At 28.7% G+C, this 19,008-nt stretch overlaps 2 protein-coding genes and 1 non-coding gene across 3 annotated transcripts; 2 read left to right on the forward strand and 1 right to left on the reverse strand.

Annotated features, from left to right (window-relative positions):
* The first annotated feature begins 180 nt into the window (after positions 1 to 180).
* On the forward strand, positions 181 to 4,911 carry LOC145741562 (nucleolar RNA helicase 2-like). The gene is made up of 16 exons (XM_082559163.1): positions 181 to 411; positions 588 to 680; positions 868 to 1,081; positions 1,312 to 1,331; positions 1,446 to 1,520; positions 1,614 to 1,731; positions 1,940 to 2,006; positions 2,154 to 2,272; positions 2,367 to 2,561; positions 2,954 to 3,117; positions 3,232 to 3,336; positions 3,425 to 3,583; positions 3,692 to 3,806; positions 3,885 to 3,970; positions 4,053 to 4,187; positions 4,260 to 4,911. The coding sequence occupies exons 1-16, from the start codon at positions 277 to 279 to the stop codon at positions 4,569 to 4,571; spliced, it is 2,112 nt and encodes a 703-aa protein (XP_082415289.1). The 5' UTR covers positions 181 to 276; the 3' UTR covers positions 4,572 to 4,911.
* LOC145744328 (small nucleolar RNA SNORA36 family) lies at positions 2,740 to 2,863 on the forward strand. Its single transcript, XR_014281193.1, has one exon. It is a non-coding gene; the product is annotated as a small nucleolar RNA SNORA36 family (small nucleolar RNA).
* A 205-nt stretch (positions 4,912 to 5,116) lies between the features above and the next one.
* On the reverse strand, positions 5,117 to 18,243 carry LOC145742242 (tenascin-N-like). The gene is made up of 48 exons (XM_082560025.1): positions 18,074 to 18,243; positions 17,717 to 17,847; positions 17,404 to 17,500; positions 17,162 to 17,282; positions 16,917 to 17,061; positions 16,646 to 16,779; positions 16,470 to 16,575; positions 16,123 to 16,314; positions 15,855 to 15,989; positions 15,571 to 15,673; positions 15,335 to 15,488; positions 15,048 to 15,219; positions 14,762 to 14,899; positions 14,519 to 14,641; positions 14,183 to 14,331; positions 13,968 to 14,094; positions 13,601 to 13,732; positions 13,335 to 13,484; positions 13,065 to 13,217; positions 12,662 to 12,975; positions 12,307 to 12,537; positions 11,985 to 12,165; positions 11,723 to 11,881; positions 11,496 to 11,609; positions 11,267 to 11,399; positions 10,997 to 11,133; positions 10,718 to 10,884; positions 10,526 to 10,634; positions 10,300 to 10,411; positions 10,021 to 10,181; positions 9,756 to 9,873; positions 9,481 to 9,682; positions 9,197 to 9,359; positions 8,863 to 9,106; positions 8,602 to 8,726; positions 8,376 to 8,507; positions 8,079 to 8,219; positions 7,824 to 7,958; positions 7,563 to 7,697; positions 7,296 to 7,490; positions 7,116 to 7,205; positions 6,804 to 6,926; positions 6,558 to 6,704; positions 6,367 to 6,473; positions 6,003 to 6,138; positions 5,737 to 5,904; positions 5,435 to 5,601; positions 5,117 to 5,284 (listed from the first exon to the last, which is right to left on the reverse strand). The coding sequence occupies exons 1-48, from the start codon at positions 18,241 to 18,243 to the stop codon at positions 5,117 to 5,119; spliced, it is 7,146 nt and encodes a 2,381-aa protein (XP_082416151.1).
* Positions 18,244 to 19,008: the final 765 nt, after the last annotated feature.

Genomic DNA, 19,008 nt, shown 5'->3' on the forward strand with positions numbered 1-19,008 from the left:
ATTTTTATTTTTAGCAAAAAATTTATTAAAAAAATTTTATTTTATTAATTTGTAAATAAATTAATATTTTAGAATTGTTAGTATTAATAAAATTCTATAAAAACGATGCTTAATATTTTATAATACTTCTATCCAGACACGTGTGTTTATCGTTCCTTTTCTCTTCACCGTCAGGCCCTAAAGTTGCTTTTTTGGCTAAGATTTTCCTCTTCTTTAATTTGGAAGATAGCAGAAGTTTTTAAAATTAAATTATATATTAAGTTATATTAAAAAATTATGGTTGATTTACTTGATAGTCCTACTTCTTCACCAGCAGTAGAAAGTTCTCCAAAAAAAGTAATGAAGGTAGCAAAAAAATCCAAAAATACGGAAAAAGAAATAAAAAAAATTAAAAAGAAAATTCAAAAAGTTGTAAGTTTTGCTCAACACTTTTATTGTTTAAGGTATTGTAGCGTTAAAATGTTTTTCCGTTATTATTCTTTATTGTTTTAATATTTTATTAAATTCTTCAAAAATTGGCCCATTTTTGATTGTTACATTTTTTGCTTTGTCTATAAAATTAAATCTTAAATTTTTTGCTGCTTTAGAAAAAAGAAAATGGAGTTAAAGTTGCTGAGGAAAATGGAGAACCAGCAAAAAAGAAGAAAAAAACTAAGTCTTCAGTCAAAAAAGCAAAAAAGGTAACATGTTTGTTTAACGTTCAGACTTCTGAACTTAATCTTATTAGTAAACATTTTGACTCTTGTCTTTGAAAAAAAATCATTTTTTCATTGATTTTATTTATATATATATATACTATATATATACTTATTCCAAGCTGTTTGATGTGTCTACGTATATATATAAATAAATCCTATATAACATCAGGTGTTCAACGGTGTAGCATCTTCTGACGATGAAGTCACACAATTAACTGGAGTTAATGACAATACTCCAGAGGGACAAGGTGATTTTAATAAGTTTCGAATAACTGCGAAAACCAAGCAGTTACTACAAAAGAAGGGAATCACATATTTGTTTCCAATACAAATTAAATGCTTTGATGATGTTTTTGATGGAAAAGATGTGGTGGCACAAGCTAGTAAGTAACGAAAAATTATTTGTATTGCAGACGTGTTTAAAATATATATATATGTGTAATTTTTTTTTATATATTTATGTATGTGTGATTTTGATTTTTTTGCGATTTTTTAACATTAAGTAAAGTTTACACTTTAAATTAACTTATTATGTATATAATAAGTTTGTATTTTTTCTCTTATTTAAACAACCATGTTAAAATTATTTTCTAAAATGATTAAATCTTTATAGGAACTGGAACAGGAAAAACTGTAAGTTAACTTCATTTTTAAATTTAAAAAAAAAACTTATATAGCCTATATATATATATGTATATATATATTTAGAAATCTAAAAAATTGAACTTGTATGAATACTTATTCTAGATGTCATTTGCACTTCCATTAGTCGAAAAACTTTTACTGCAGGGTCGAACAAAAGCAAGGGGGAGACCACCTAAAGTAAAAAAAATTAACTATGAATTTGTTTTGTGACAATTGTGTAGTAAATTAAATATTGCTTAGATATATATTTGTTGTTTATATATTTATTAGGTTTTAGTGATGACTCCTACCCGAGAGCTAGCAATCCAGGTCCACAAAGATTTTACTGCAATTCAACAAACTCTCACTTCAGTTTGTGTATATGGAGGTGCACCCTACTATCCACAAGGTCAGTTCAAAAAAACCATAACCGTTTTTTTTTAATATTAGGTACATACATTTAACATAAATTAGTGTAGGCTTTTTTATGCAAGTAACAGCCTTAGAAGATATATTATATCCCATAAAATTATAGAATTTTTTCATTTTTAAGTAATATGGTTGATATCAATTGTTATTCATGAGCCCTTTTAAAACATTTTGATTTATTTATCTAGAAAGTGCAATGAAAAATGGACTAGATATTATTGTTGGAACATGTGGGAGAATAATGGACCATCTTAAGTATGTACAACATGTTTTACAGTATATAGTTCATAAATATAAATTATTATATAACTGGACTTTTTTATTAATGATCTGTTTTTTTTGGTTATGCTTTGTATATATATATTATATTTAAGTGTTTTTGAAAATTTGATATTGTTAAAGGAAAGGAAATTTAGATTTGTCTCAATGTGATCATGTGGTTTTGGATGAAGTTGATCAAATGTTGGACATGGGTTTTGCTCCTTCAGTTGAAGAAATTTTGACTTATGCCTATACCCCAGGTATTAAACAGTTTATTTTGTTAAAAAGTAAAAAAAAATTTTAACAAATTAGCTTTGTTTTTTAATTTTTTACATAACTTGTGTTTTTCTTCAGAACGAACCCAGCCCCCACAAACTTTACTTTTCTCTGCAACTTGTCCACCCTGGGTAGCGAAGACAGCTAAAAAGTACATGAGACCAAGTGAAACCTCTCACATTGACACCATTGGAGATTCTACTATTAGAACAGCAACAACTGTCGAACATCTTGCCATTAGATGTCACTATAAGGACCGAGCTGCTTGCATAGGTATGTTGGTACAACTAAATATATATATGTTATACATATTGTGTGAATGTAAATGGATTTTCTTGTGCAATAATAGCATAGCTGGTTATTTTAGTTCTATTTTGCATTTTTGCCAATAAATATTTTATATATATATATTACGTGCAAGTTTTTTTTAATAATTGTGTGTAAATGTGTTATCCAAAGTGTTGAGTACAGAACAATCTTATTTGTTTGTTTTGACAATTTAACTTTGGAACAATAAAGTAAAGAATCACTGGGTAATACTGTTTGTAACAGTGTTGTGATTTGATACAACAAAACAAGCATAAAAAATTTGTTTTTTATTTTATTTTTGGTTTATTAAAATTTTGCAGATACACTTGTGGTAAAGTTGTATTTTGTTTTATCAGGTGATGTTGTGCAATTATACAGTGGACAACATGGTCGTGCAATGATATTCACAGACACTAAAAAGGAGGCAAACGAGATGGTTGTCCATGATGCCCTACAACAACAAAAAGCTCAAGTTTTACACGGAGACATTGAACAAAGGCAAAGAGAAATCACATTAAGGGTCAGTAGATATGATACTTATTTGTTATTTATGGGTTGTTAAATCTCCTTCCCCTTCCCCTTTTTTAAAAAACTTTAACAAAGTGGTTAAAAAATGTTATATTTCACGCAACAGGCTTACAGAGAAGGTACTGTAAAATGTTTGGTGGCCACCAATGTAGCTGCCAGAGGTTTGGACATTCCTGAGATTGACCTTGTTGTTCAAACCAGTCCCCCACAGGTACCTTTTCATTTAAACTTTAATGCAGTAACTACCTCTTGCTTTTTGAGATGTGGCATTATTAACAACTTTAAAATTAACTTTTCAGGATATTGAATCTTACATTCATCGGTCTGGTAGGACTGGTCGCGCAGGTAAACAGGGTGTTTGTGTTTGTTTTTACAAACCTCGGGAAGATATGGCAATAAAGAGGGTGGAACAATCAGCTGGAATTAAGTTTAGAGTAGTTGGACCTCCGCAACCAAAGGTAATAGAAAGTTAGATACTTAATAAATTTGAGTTAAACTTTTTTTTTGTAGAGTAAATCACAATTAAATTAGTTTATCTAAACCCATTTATTTATATTTTCATAAAGGATATTATAAAAGCATCCATAAATGATGCAATTACCTCAATTGAAATGGTGGACAAAAAAGTTTTACAGCAATTTATGGCACATGCTCAAGAACTAGCAGATAAAAGAGAAGGAGGTATGTATGCAATGAAATAATAAACTTAGTGTACCTTAAAAAAAACATATATATTCATTTTATAATTTTATTGTATAGGTGCACTGCCAGCCTTGGCTGCTGCTTTGGCATCTATGTCCGGAGCAACAAGTTTATTATCAAGATCTCTTCTTAATTCTGAGCAGGTCGGTATAAATATATATAAATATTTATGTACTAGCACCACATTTTTGTTAAAAAATAATGATGTGTTGATTTTATCTTTAGAATGTTACCACATGGCACTTGAAAAGCCAAGATGAAATTAGATTTGCCAATTATGTTTTTAACACTTTGGAACAAAACATCAGTAAACGAATAAGAGATAACTGCAGAGGAATGAGACTTACTGCTGACAAAATGGTGAGCATAAATTAATCAAAAATTGTTTTTTTTTGTTGAACAAAATAATGTTTTTGTTTTTAATTTTTTTAGGGAGCAGTATTTGATCTTCCCAATGAGTTCACGGAGGAAGTTGAAACTTATTGGCAAGATTCAGCTCAACTTCTTCTTCAGCCTGCTGAGGAACTTCCCGAACTTCTTGAAACTGATCGACGGGTCGACTATTCCGGTGGGTACGGAAATTCAAGAGGGTTTGGCAGACCTGGTGGATTCCGTGGAAGAGGGGGTAACGGCGGGGGCAGATATTTTGATAAAAGAGGTGGAAGCGGTGGGGGAAGTTATAACCGAAGAAGTAATGGGAATAATGGAGGAGGTGGATTCAAGAGAAAGTGGGGTAGCCGTTAATAAAGTTGGGTTGAAGACATGAAACTTTTCAAATTTAGGAAAATTTAATTTGATGTTTTGTTTTGTGTCTTTGACCTGACTCGAGGCTCTTAGTAGGAAAGATGTAAATACTAAACCGGTGGATTTTTGGATCTCAAGCCAAGAGTTTGGGGTTTAAAATTGGTGTTTAAAAAAATCTTTTTCTCCTAATTTAATAAGATCTTTGCTGTCTTGGCTGACTTTCCTTTTAATAATAAAATCTTTTATTTTATGTTCCACACTTTTAAGTGGTGAAATTAGATAAAGCCTGTGTAATTGTTTGGAATATATCTTCCATGAAAACAAATAAAATTAAAGGTAACTAAAATTGTCGTTTTAATTTTAAAAGAAGCCATAACTTGTTAGTTTATTTTGTTTTATTAAAAAATACAAAGGCACACCATTAACAGTAATAATATAGATTATTTAATAGTTTATTATAAAAATAAAAAAGGAAGTTGTATATTTTAAAACACAGATTTACTTGTTAATATACAACATTGCAAAATATTGCCACGATAAAATCCCTATTTTCTTTTATTTGAAAAAGTGCTTCTTTTTGGTCTTCTCGAATGAAGAAAACGCCTTCTGGTGTTTGGCTTTCCTCTCATTTCTCGAAATGATTGTGGTCGAATTTTCATCTCGACAAATTGAACAGATCTTGTAAAACCACCCCAAGTGTACCAGTTTATACCCTATAGAAAAACAAATCATATGTAAGCAATTGTAAAAATATTTTAAAATTAATGCTTATTTTTTACTTGGCTTGGGCATTAAAATAACCTTTAGATCATTAAAAACTTAATTTATTAATTTTAGTTACATTACTTAAAAAATAAATATACCATGCTATGTCTTGTATTTCCATATTGTCCATTTAAACTTGATCTGTGACAGTTTTTAAACCACCAAGCTCCTTTATATTCTTTTGCACAGTTTCTGTTAGTTGCTTCATCATTGTCTTTATCCAAGGTAGTAAATTTCATGCCGAAATGGTAGCTAAGTGAATCACCTGTAACGTTATGTGTGTTTGATTAAATTTTCATGGAAAATTTAAGAAAAATACATCTACTTCACTAAAAGATATATTTGCTTTCAAAATTACAAGGGATACCAAATGTTAAACCTTTTTTTTCCTTTAAATTACCTGCATTTCCTGCATAAGTTGATCCATTTAAAATAAAACCTGTTTTTTCATCAGAAACAGAAAATCGATCATAAGTTGCATAAACAGATTTATCTTCATGCTCCATTTCAATTCTTAATTCTTGTTCTCTGTTTTGCTTCATTGTCAACTCGTGTAAAGTTTCCAATCCTTTATTTAACAAACATTGGTTTTATTTAAAATTAGAACATTTTTTGAGTGGAATAACATATTTAAACAAGGTTTTCCAAAAAATGGAAATAATTTACCTATCCAAAATTCATTCGATTTGTTTCCAAATCCTGAAGCATATTCATCCCAGGTTCGATCAAAGTTAACACTACCATCACTTCTTCTTTGAACAACTATCCAACCTCCACCATCTGATCTCAGGTCACAAAACACCTGCAAGTTGTACATGCTTAGGAAAGATTTCTTTATTGTACTTAAATGTTTTATTTAATCAAGCAATCCAATTACAGTTAAACTTTATTATCACCATCAAAATTGTGTTTCTTAAGTTGGTTTAAAAAATATTCTTTAATTTTTATGCTAAATAATGACAGTACCTACATTTCAATATTTTATTATGTCATATATGACATTTTTACCAACAAGCAATAAAAAATGTACCTGCAAAGGTGTTCCATCAGCAATATAAATTGTATAGATTTTATTTTCCCATTCTCCATTTAACAAAACTTGAACACAATCCATCGGTTTAGGATATGGTATTTCACCTTTTAAAACAAGGATTTTTGTTTACTAAAATTTTTGATCTTTGTTTTTGTAAGCTTTAAATACATATCCTAGTTATGTTATACCTGTTTTGAAGAATGCATTGGAACCTGTGCTTATTTCTTTGCCCCTTAAAGCCATGACGCTAACATTATATGCAGTACTTGGTGATAAATGTCTTAACCAAATATGTTTGCTTTTAGAGCTAAGATTGTAATACCGACGAAATTGACCTGAAAAGGATTTTTTGTTTTAATTAGGACCAACGTGGTTTTGTAAAACAGTCCTAACCTATTTTTCTACTGTAAAATAAGTATAGTAAGATTAAATACCATTCTTAGAAGTAAGGTCTATGTGATATCCAGTAACCCCATCAGCTTCCACTGAAGACCATGTTAGATTAGCTGATCGTCGACCGATTATAGATATTTGCACATTTCGGGGATTGTCTATCTCTGCAGACATTTATTTATAATTTAAAATATTTTTAAATTTAACTTATTTTATAGCATTTAGGTTATATGGAATACTTTTAGCATACTTCTCAATAATTCATTTAACAATGTTAGCTTTTTGATGTTTTTGTAGCTAGTTAATTTTTATTTGAACTAATGTAAATCAAGATTTTTACAAAGGCATGTTACCTGTTTTAACAAACTCTTCAGCTGAAAAACTTTCCTGGCCATTCTTTTGTGCCATTAAACGAAACACATAGCTTGTTGCAGGTTTTAAACCTTTAATAATAAAAAAATTAGAAATAAATTTTTAGGTTGGTAGTAAAATTAAACCACCTTTATTGTCGTGTGTCTTTAAAACTAATTTACCAGTTATGTTGGTGCTTGTAGCTTCCTCATCTTTTACAATAAACCTGATTACATTTTTCTGTGGTGCATCAAAGCTTTCTGCTTGATAATAAACAATAACATATCGGTCTACATCAACAGGTAAGGGACACCATCGCAGAAATACACTTTCACTGGTAACTTCTGTTGAATTAAGTTCTTTCGGGCCCCGAAGCACTGTAAATACAATAAATTAAAAATATATTATGTTCAGAATACTTGTAAATGTTTTTACGTATTTTTACTAACATGTTGTAAATTTTCCCTCCAATGGCTTGCTTTCTCTTTCATTGCCAAATGCAGTAATGTTTATATTATAACTTGTTCCAACTTGTAAATGCTCAATAGGTATACTTGTTGTTGCACCAGTTACGGTAATGGTTCCTAGGAAAAAATAGAGACTTTACAACAACAAAACCTTTGTAATTATTTCAACATATTTATTAAGTCACATTATTTAATTAGTTTGAGTTTATATATTTAAATGAGAAATAACAACTTTTAACTTACTTATTTTTCCAATCTCACATTCCAAACGGATTTTAAAATATTGAGCTCTTCTAGAGGTTTTTTCCCAACCAACAACCAAACTTGTTTCATTTATATTTTTAAAATGAAGGTTGTTAGGTGGAGGAACAATGTAATCTGCATTAAAATATATTTTGTAATCAAGAAAAAACAAATTTTGATCTAGTATGAAATAGCTTGAAAAGATTCAACTGTTTTAGAAATTCAAAAATTGCTCAGATTTAGGTTTTAACTGACCTGTTGAAAAAGTGAAATGTTCTGGCTGACTTGTTCTATCTCCAACTCTTGCAACAACTTCAGCATAGTAAAAGGTACCAGGCACCAAACCAAGAATGGAAAAAGTTGTTTGACTATAATTAACCCCTTTTATACCCACATCTAGTACAATTTACAAAATATAAAAACAGTTTATAGAATTAAGATAATAATAATAACAATAAATTGTTTTAATATGAATTGTTTAAATATTATTATAAGACAGTAATAAGATAAACTGTATTTGGCTTTACATAATAATTAAAAATATATACTTACCATCAAGGTCATCAGAATAGTATTTTACGGTCAAATTATCATAATTTTGTTGTTTAATATTCCACGAAATATTAACTCCAATTTCATCAATAAATTTGGTTGTTATATTGTATGGTGGTACAAGTAGTTCATCTGTTTAAATTAAAACAGATTAAATAAAATAAATAGCTTCAATTTAATGTTAGTATTTTTTTATATTTAATATTTTGTTTTTAAGGAAATTTACCAGTTTGGAAATCAACAACTCTTGGTTGACTTCTTTCTTGTTCTCTTTTTGTAGAAAGTTCTAGTTTATATTTTTGACCAGGAATCAATCCTTCAAAACTCGTTTCAGTTACTTGCTTTGAATATCTATTAAAAATTATATTTGTTGAAGCTATGTTAATTAGTCTAAACTTAATTTATTTATTAATTAAGTTTTTTAAAAGCACGTTGTTCCAATATCTAACTTCTTAAAACACAAAAAGTTTGAAAAAAATATACTTACATCATTTGATCTGAGATAAGGTTTCCAGTCAAGGAATCAATAATTGAACAATTGTAACCATTTGCATCATTGGTGCTAGACAACCAAGTAATATAAACTCCGGTTTGGTTGGCATTTGCAGTAACAGTCGATGGGGGTAATAACTCATCAAGAGTTTTAACATAAACTATAGATGCTTTTAAACTGTCTTCTCCCCATCTAAATGACCGAATTTCTATTTTGTATTGACTTCCTGGCATCATTCCTAAACAAAGTCAATGAAAAATCAAGTTTTTTAAAATGTTCTTAAAATAGTTTAAATTATATAAAATGTAGAAAATTTTGGTCTACCTACCATCTATACTATATAATGTCATTTCTTCTCCCATTGGTACTATTTCACTTGTTTTACCAATACTGTCTTCTAAGCATGAATAAGTAACATGGTATTCTTGTACCTGGTCAGAATGTTGCGAAGCCCACCTCAAACTTACAGAATTTTCTTTAATTTCTTCGACCTATGTTTTTAATTAAAAGAAATAAATTTTATTTTAGGTATTACAGATTGTTTAATGTTAATCTATGACAATTTTCCCCCCACAATTACCTAAATAAATTAATTTTTAATGTTTTTCTTACTTGAATATTGGATGGTGGAGTTAACACTAGTGCAGTCACAAACCGTTGAGTGATTGGTGGAAAACTGACTTTGCTAAATCGCTGTGTGGCAAGAGACACATAATATAGTGTGCCAGGTTTCAACTTCATCAACATGAGAGAATTTTGCCTTCTTCCCATTACACTCTCTTCTTTATCATCATCACTATCACCTCCTATTGGTCTGTCAAATTTTAACAATTTAATTAAAACCCTTTAAAAATTGTAATCTTTCATGTTAAAAATTATATTTTTACTTGTAAGTAAGTAGATATCCAGTAACAGTCTTATCAGTTACAACGTCCCAGGTTATATCAGCAACTGTGTCTCTTACATTTGTTACATTTAAATATGAAGGTGATTCCAGTGCAGAAGCTACGAGAATAAAAAAATATCTTATTATACATCAAAGTTATTTAAACTGGATAATCAAACACTTAGAAACGCTTTTGAAGATAAGCATGGATATTTATTTTTTCAATGAAGTAAAGTATGCGTTCTATTAAAAAGAAAGACCATCACCTGTAGTGGCTTTAATTTGCTTGATTTTACTTTTCATGTCACTTTTTATTGAGTGAACTCGAACAGAATATTGTGTTTCAGCAGCTAAATCTTTTAGAACAATTGATAGCAACTCACTTTCAACAGTTTTCTTAATGTAATCTCCCAACACATCAAGAGACCTAAAAAATATATTTAGCTAAAATATTGTATATGGTATTCCAAGATTCATCTTTAATTTTAAAATATCAATTAGGGTATTTAGTAATTAAACAAAACAATCGTTCTTTTTAAAGTTACCTGTAGGAAACTACATAACCATCCACACTAACATCAATTGGTGCCTTCCATCTGACTGTAACAGTGCTATCGTCCATTGGTACAGCTGTAAGTAATCTTACTGGTGGAATCACTAAAAATTTAAATTTATAATGGAGATAAATAGTGTATGTTAATTACAAAACAATAAAAAATACATTTTATAAATTGTATTTAATAAGATTTGTTACAAGTTTGATGCACTTACTTGTTGATTGAATAAATTTTTTTCCATTACTTAAATCCATATTTCGCTTTGAGTAAACATTAAAATGATACTTTGTAGCAGGCAGAAGATCATTTATTGTAAGCTGAGTCTAAAAATTGTAAAATCACAACTGTTTAAAAATTTAATTATTAAGAAAATACTGTAATATGTTTTGAATTTTAAATAAATTACCTTCTGTATACCGAGTTCAATTGTTTTAATGTTGTAGGGATCATTGGGGTTAAAATAATTTATTTGATATCCAGTGATATCACCTCCCACATCTGGTGCCATCCATTTTATCGTTATCTGATTTATACCTTGTCGTGGAGAGCGTAATTGTCTAACAGCTGCTGGTACTAAACATAAGTCACACCAATTTTTATTTATAAACCCAAACAAAAGCATTTTAGATTAAAATATAATCAAATTATATTTAAATTTAAAACAAGTTTTAAGTATGCTACTTACATGTTACAACTACGGATACTTTAGGAGCACTTTGGGAGTTATTTCCAGTAGCATAAATCTCAACTGTGTACTCTGTAGCTGGTTGTAAACCATGTATGGAACAAACTGTCTCTGCAGCTGGAATCATCACATCTTGTCTAGTATTTAACATATTATTACTGAAATGATAAACTGTTCTAATTTTTTTTCAAATTTTGAAAAAACTCCAAAAAAAACTTAAATCTTTCGTTAAAAAAAAATTTTATAATCAAATGTCAAACTTGTGTTTACCTGTCAGTACCCACATCGGATCGATAATGAGTGACAATATATCGCGTTATTTGTGACATTGGAGCTTTCCAGTGAAGAGTAAAAGATGTGTCAGAAACAATCACAAACATTAATTCATTTGGTGGATCAATAGCTTAAAAAGGATAAATAATATGTTTTACAAATAAATATACTTTAATATTATTTTTGGATAATATTATTACGAAGTATTTTTAAATAAGAAACTTACCTGTAGTGATATTAAATTCTACAGAAACACTTCTTCTATCTTTATAAATAGTTGAGACACCTATTACGTAATTTGCACTTGGAGTGAGACCATCTATTATTGCACTTGTACTCTCTAGATTTAAAATAGAAAATTATTAAATATTCAAGTTATTGAAATTATTTTATGATTGTTATAGATTGTAAAGAGCATGTCATGTTTGTAAATACAGTTACAAAGCAACCTACCTTCTGGAAGTGTTATGTTCATTTTGGTTTCAGGGGAGTTTATTTGTGCATACGAGATAAAATATCCATCATAATTTTCTGAGATTGAAGGTAGCCATTCTATTTCCACAACATCAGACCCAATTTCTTTGGTTATAATGTGTTCAGGGGGTTCGATTACTAAAAAGCAAGTTTTATAAATTTACAAACACCCAAAAGATGTGAGATTTTATGTATTCTATGCATTTTTATATTTAAATTAAAAGTATTTATATATACTTACACATTATGTCTGTGTTAAAAACTACTGTTGTTGAAATACTTGTTCTGTTATACATCAAAGCAGTTATGTTTGCAATGTACATTGTTTCGTCAGTTAGGTTGCTTAGAGTTATATATGTTTGGTTCTGAAGAACATTAATGAATTCCTTCGGAGCAATTCTGTAGATATCTTGATAACTAACCTATAAATAAACAAAAACCCACCTTTGTTTAAAGTTAATAGCTACATTAAATCAAGTTAAAAGTCATTTTAAAAAATAATTTAGCAATGTCGGCAAATGAGAAGTGATTTTTAATAATTTTTAGATACAAATTTTAATTACTTGATATCCTGTAACTGGAGCAATTGAGGGAAACCAGTGTAAAGATGCATTATTATATCCCACATATGTAACCATAGCATCATAAGGTGGATCTATAGGCACTAAGTAATCAATTTCAACTACATAACTAGGTGGTGCGAGTTTACTATTAGACTTGGCTGTTATGTTAATTTTGTACATAAGTCCTGGAATAATTCCAGGTACTGTTACAGCATTATTATTGCCAGGGATCTGCAAAGGCAAAAAAATAAACTTTTTATAGGCGATCCAAGTATATTATGTTGGTTACTAAAAAAGTAAATAAGTAAGCCTTTATTACCATATATATTCTTATAAAATTACAAGTGAAACTTACTAAATAATCCATGTCATCTCCATCTAGTTTAAACGGTTTGAGATTCACTAAACCATTTTTAGCTACTGAGTGTGCAACTATTGTCACATGATATAAACCCATGATTTCTTTGTTATTAAACTCGTGAACTAAATCCCAGGTTATAGATATATCAGTGTATGTGGGAGAAGATACTTTAACATTTTCAGGGGCAGGAAGGGATGTAGAAGTTTCAATGTAGGTTGCCAAACCATTAGTCTCCTCTTTTTCGCCCTGTACACTGATATTGTATTTGCTAGCTGGTATGAGACTAGAAAATTGAGCCTGTAACTCCTCTGTAAATTTAAAAAGTATAAATTATTTACTGTAACATTGACTACTTAAAATTTGTATAAATTTACAATTTAAAATTTATAAAATATACCTGAGGAAATTTTGAGCTCTTGTTGTCTTCCAGTGTTAACATGGACACATTTAACAATATAGTCATTAACCTTTGCCTTAAGGGCATTCCATGATACAACAATATTGTTTGATGTGACTGATTCAACAACAAGTCCAGTTGGTGTGTCAAGGGCTTTTTAAAAAATAAATAAAAAAGTTATTACTGCTATCTTTTTTATTTAAGTTTTAAAGTTTTTTGAATATGTTAAAACAATCTTTTGCGTTTACAATATAGCAGCTGCCTGCCTACCTGTTGTAATCTTGTTAGTTAAAGGTCCACTTTCCCGTTCACCTTCAACCGAAAAAACTTCAACAATATAAGATGAACCAGGCAACAGTTTAGAAAAACTTGCCCGTTGAATTCCTTTTGGCAAAACTGAATCAATGAGAGGTGCTTTTCCTTTAAATAAAATTATTATTTTAAAATAAAAATCAATAATGTAAAGAAATAACTTCATTCAAAACTATTTTTTTCAGCAAATTATGTTAGAAACATAATACAAAGTTTAAGCTTACCACCATTATAGCTTTTTTGAGGATACATAGTTATTCGAAATTGATCAATTTTTTTGTTTGGTGATTTCCAGTTAAATGCAATTTCATTTGGTTTAACTTTAATAACACTAAAGTTTAAAGCTGGCTCAATACCTGTAATGCAAACAATTTTACATTTAACGATAAAAACGAAAAAACTATAAAATAAAACAACTCCTATTTTTTAGGCCTGTTAAAACTTATTTAAGCTGATTAATATTCTCCGAAGTGTAAGACTTAAAATTTATATGGAATTACACATATATTAAGTAATAAACACTCAATAAAAAAATTATTTCATTTGTATTTTTTTTTTTGTTTTAAAATAAATGAATTACACGTTACTGACCAGCAATTAAAGTAGCATGTAAAGGTAAACTTCTCATTGTGTTGTCCCGCACAGAAAATATTGTTACATTATATTTAGTATCAGCTTTTAGTCCATTTAATGTTATTTCTCTAGTTAGACCAGGCACCTAAAAAATAAATAAAAAAACAACAATTACAAAACAAAAAAGATTAACAAAACAATTAAAAAATATAGCAGTTTCATTAAAGATTTACATTTTTAGTAATTGGATGGGAACTCAGGGCATTCGCTTTAATAAACAAAATTTCGAAACCAGATATTTTTGCCAGAGTAGGTGCCCATCGAATTGTAGCTGATTGAGATGTTACATTGATAAATTCAACCTGTTTTGGGGTGTCCAATGCTAAAACAAAAAATATATAATTCCATTACATGTTTTTAAATTCTAATTCTTTAAATACTTAGTACTTTTAGATGTTTTTAAATACTACCAATTTTTGTTAAAAACATTATTTTTTTTTACAATAATAAATATCAAGGTTAATTTGATTTAAATTCTAGTGATACTAAAAATATTTTACAATACTTACATGTGGTAAAGTTAATTTGAGTTGGAGAGCTTACAATATCACCTTGGATAGCATACAATGTTACACTGTAAGGCTCCCCAGGAGAAAATTCTTTAATCAAAACTGATGTTTTGTTTGGCAAAACTGTAAAATTTTATAACAAAATTATCAATTATGTTTAATTGTTGTAGTTACACTCACCAGTCTTTAACAATTAAGCCAGTAATTTTGTTTTGAAAAAAAGGAATATGTTTTTGTACTTACCACTAAACTCTGCGCCACCCTGCTTACAACTACAAACAAGCTTGTATCTATCAATTTTGGCTTCTGGTGCTTTCCAAGTTATTTCAGCAAATGTGTCACCAATTCTTAACCAATTTAATTTAGTTGGAGAATCAACACCTGAAAAATAAAAAAAAGTGTCAAAAATTGGATGAATAATTTTCTCATGGTTTCTAAATATTAAAACATAATACCTATTTTAAAGATATATCCAAGCTATAGAAAAAATACAACCAGTTTTTAATTAAAATAATGTTATGCCAAATACCTGTGTGTACAGAGGCAGTTATGGGTGAACTCAGGGTTTCTTCAACCATGGCATAAACATATACTGAATATTGGGTACCACTGTCCAAGTCCCTGATGGTCAGCTTGGTTACATTTGGACCCACAGCTTGATATACAGCATTAGCTGTACCACTCATAGGAATGCAGTTAATCTAATAAAAAAGTATTGTAAGGAATGTGTTTTTAATTAATGCTTAATTTTAACATACAAAATAAAAGAGGGTCTTATTTCTACAATATGTATCATATTATAAAGTTTTTACTAACCTGATTTCCAGTAATTGCATTAGAAGTTTTAGTCCAGCTCACTTCAATAGTTTTTGGTTGAACATTAGATATGGTTAATCCACTTGGTTGTGGTACATGACCACAATTTAATCCTTCCCACCCATCTTCACATATGCATGTTCCTTGAGAACATCTAAATAAATTCAACAAAAAATAATAAAAACAAATTATAAAAAGGGTTTTTAAATATAATTACATCTTAATAAACTCTTTACCTGCCATGATTTGAACATTTATCAGGACATTGTGATTTAGAACAATCTGCTCCTGATCGACCAACAAAGCATTGACATGTTCCATTAACACAATCCCCATAGCCTTATTTAATACAAAACACAAGTTAACAATGAATTTGTAAACCTAAAATGTAAACTAAAAAAATTACGAACAAGTAATACTATAATTCCTTTTTTTTTTAATTTAAAAAATAAAAATAAAAAAGTTAATTTATTATTTTTTTTGCATGTATAATTTTTTTTATATATATATATATTATTACCTGAACAATTATTAAAACAGCTTATTTCTCCACAATATAATCCTTGCCATCCTGGGCTGCATAAGCAAGTTCCATTACTACACTTTCCGTGTAAGAAGCAATCATTTAAACATTTCTTTACTTTACATGCTTTTCCTAAAGATTTAATAAAAAATATTTGTTGGCTGTATTACTTAAATAATATTTTTTTTGCAATTTCAGGTAATTAAAGTAATAAATTTTAAAGTAATAAACGTTGCAGTTTAAACTTTAAAAACTTTTAAACTACCTGTCCAAAGATTTTCACATTTGCATCTTCCCTGAATACATTCTCCATTTCCAGAACAATCTCTTGGACATCTTTTTGTTGCACAATTATTTTCTTTCCATCCAGGATTACAAGAACATTTTCCCAAAACTAAATTGCATTTTCCATGACCCATGCAATCATCGGGACATTGTCTTTTTGAGCAATCGACACCTGTTTAAAAGGTAGAAATCACTTTAAGAATGTGACTTCCTTTAAATAAATACAATCTAAATTTTAGTTTAATTATAAATAAATTAAATTTTAAAGTATTAATTTATATATATAGATATTATTCAATATAAAATTTAATAAAATATAAAACACACCAGTAAAACCATTAATGCAAGAACAAACACCATTTTCACAAATTCCATTTTTACTACATTGTTTTGGACAAACTCTTTCAGAACAATCTTCTCCACTCCATTGACCCTACAAATTGCAATATTTTTTTAATTAAATTAAAATTTTGTCTATTAAAATTTTTAATTTATTAATTTACCCAGCATTTGCATGTTCCTTGTTTTGTACAAACTCCATGACTGAAACAACCATTGGGACAAAGAGATTCCGAACATTTTTCACCTGTATATCCCTTTCTGCATTTACATAAACCTTCTATGCACTCTCCATTACCTGTTCCAATTGGTGATGCGTTTAGTAGAAGTTTAAATACGAATTTGAAAAATAAAGAAAATATTATAAATTTAAACATGAATTTTTGTTTATTGACATTATTTTTTCGTGTTTAACTTTACTCTACATTTATTTACCTGAGCAATCAGATGGACATCTTGATACTAAATGGGCTGATCTGATTGCAGCATTCTCATTATCAATATTGTCAATTATATCAAAAGTTGGTGTCGATTTTTTTTTACATTTTTTAATACAACTTGTTACTAACTTTTCCTGATCCTAAGGTAAAAGTATTACGATTTTTTATTAAAAAAATTTTTTGGAAAAGATATTATTATATATGTTAAACTAATAACAACCTAAGCAAAAAGTTATTTACCAGAAATTTTTGTTCCAAAGCTTTAATTCTTTTAGTTAATTTAGTTTCGATTTTTTTAAGAAGGATTTTCAAATTTTTATTTTGTTTCTTTAATGTCGGACTCGTTTGTTCGCAACTGCACCTAAACGAGTTAAAAATTAACAAAACAACGCAAAAAGTATTAAACATTAATAAAAATATCTAGTTCTTTTATAAATACTGTTGTTTCACTTTAATATTTATTATCTACTTTATTGAAATACCTTTTAAATGGAACACTGATGTTGTGAACAAAGCGAACAAATTTTGAATAAGGTTTTCCGTTTTCGTCCATATCAGAAAAAGACGGGGTAACATATCCTAATCAATACAAAGCACTTAATTTAAAAAAAACTTGGTAAAACTTGCTTTAGATTTTCTTAGATATTCATATTGCTTAATTTTAAATTTCAACAAAAAACACGTTTTGCATCAAGTCAACTACTAAATCTAATTAGTATAATATAAGCACAACCAAAAAACGCAATCAAAATAGGCCTTATTAAAATATCATGAGAGGCATCTTAATTTTCTAACCTAAATTTTCGTTTTGAAAAAATCCTTGAGTGAGATTAAATTCGTGATTTTCCTTCGTAACACTTACTCCTACGGATTCTTGTTGTGATTTTGCAGATGAACAATCGCACTTCTCCGATGGCACCGTTATGCTACATATTTAAAATACCAACTTATTATTGTTTATATAAGATGTTATTTCTATTAAATATTTTTTAAACTTTGAACAAACAATTAAACTAGCTAGGCTACTTTTTTTACTTATTTTAAACATGTTTTGTACGATCTTCATAGCAAAAAATATTTTAACGATAGATTTGAACTTTAAAGTTAAATTTTTAATTTAGAAAATAACTCGTTGTAGCCTATTAAATTTACCTATACACATGATTAAAAGCGATTGACTTTGTTCCCACGTTGAGAAATTGTGTAACATTTTTTGGAATTGTACTTGCCACCAAGTGCGGCGTAACAGAGCCACATCGTGGAACAATTGATAGTACAAAAACAAAGATAAGCAACGAGCCTAGCCTTGCTTTGGTTTTCATTTTTAACAATAGCTAAGTTCTACCGAGGATTCTGTTTGCTGCATTATTTAGATAATAAAACAATTTTATTGCTATAAAAGAATTTGAATTCTTCACACTATATTTAAAATAAGACATTCCCTTACAAAGTAATTTTACTTATAGACGTAAATTATTTAAACTGGGTGCATAAAAAATCTTTTATTTTCACTTTAAAAAAAAAACCTTGTCTTTAGATAATGAATTACGATTTGATTTCTTAGACTAATAGGAAAAGCAAGTTAAGCTTTACCAAACGTTTTTGCCAAACTCCTTGTGGCATTCCAATCGCGTACTAATTAAAAAATTAGTTTTGTTTTCACCTTTTTGTCTGCAACGAGACAATTTCATTGGAAAATTTCACGGCTTGTCGTTATTTTTGTCGCGCGCCATGACAGTATCGCGGAAAAAAAGATAATCAAAGTGAATCCCGAATTTTGTGTTTGCCTGGCTGTACGAGTTTGTAATTTTAGCAAACATGCGACAACTCTGTTGACATGGGGTTGAACTTGCGATGTTCAAACATTAAACTTGAAAATGTGCTCTGAATAAACAAAATGCCGAGGTTTAACACAAGTAACTATACCTCTATAACATTTAATATAAACTGTTTTGTTCAATACTAAAGTTGATGTAAATTTGTATTTATTATAAATACATTTTATGTTAATTTATAATAAATGCAGTGAATATATGCAAAACAAACTGAATACAAAAATGTCTTTCAGTTTATGATATAGCTTAATT

This window comes from Corella eumyota, chromosome 2 (assembly GCF_963082875.1).
Source record: "Corella eumyota chromosome 2, kaCorEumy4.1, whole genome shotgun sequence".
NCBI lineage: Eukaryota > Metazoa > Chordata > Ascidiacea > Phlebobranchia > Corellidae > Corella > Corella eumyota.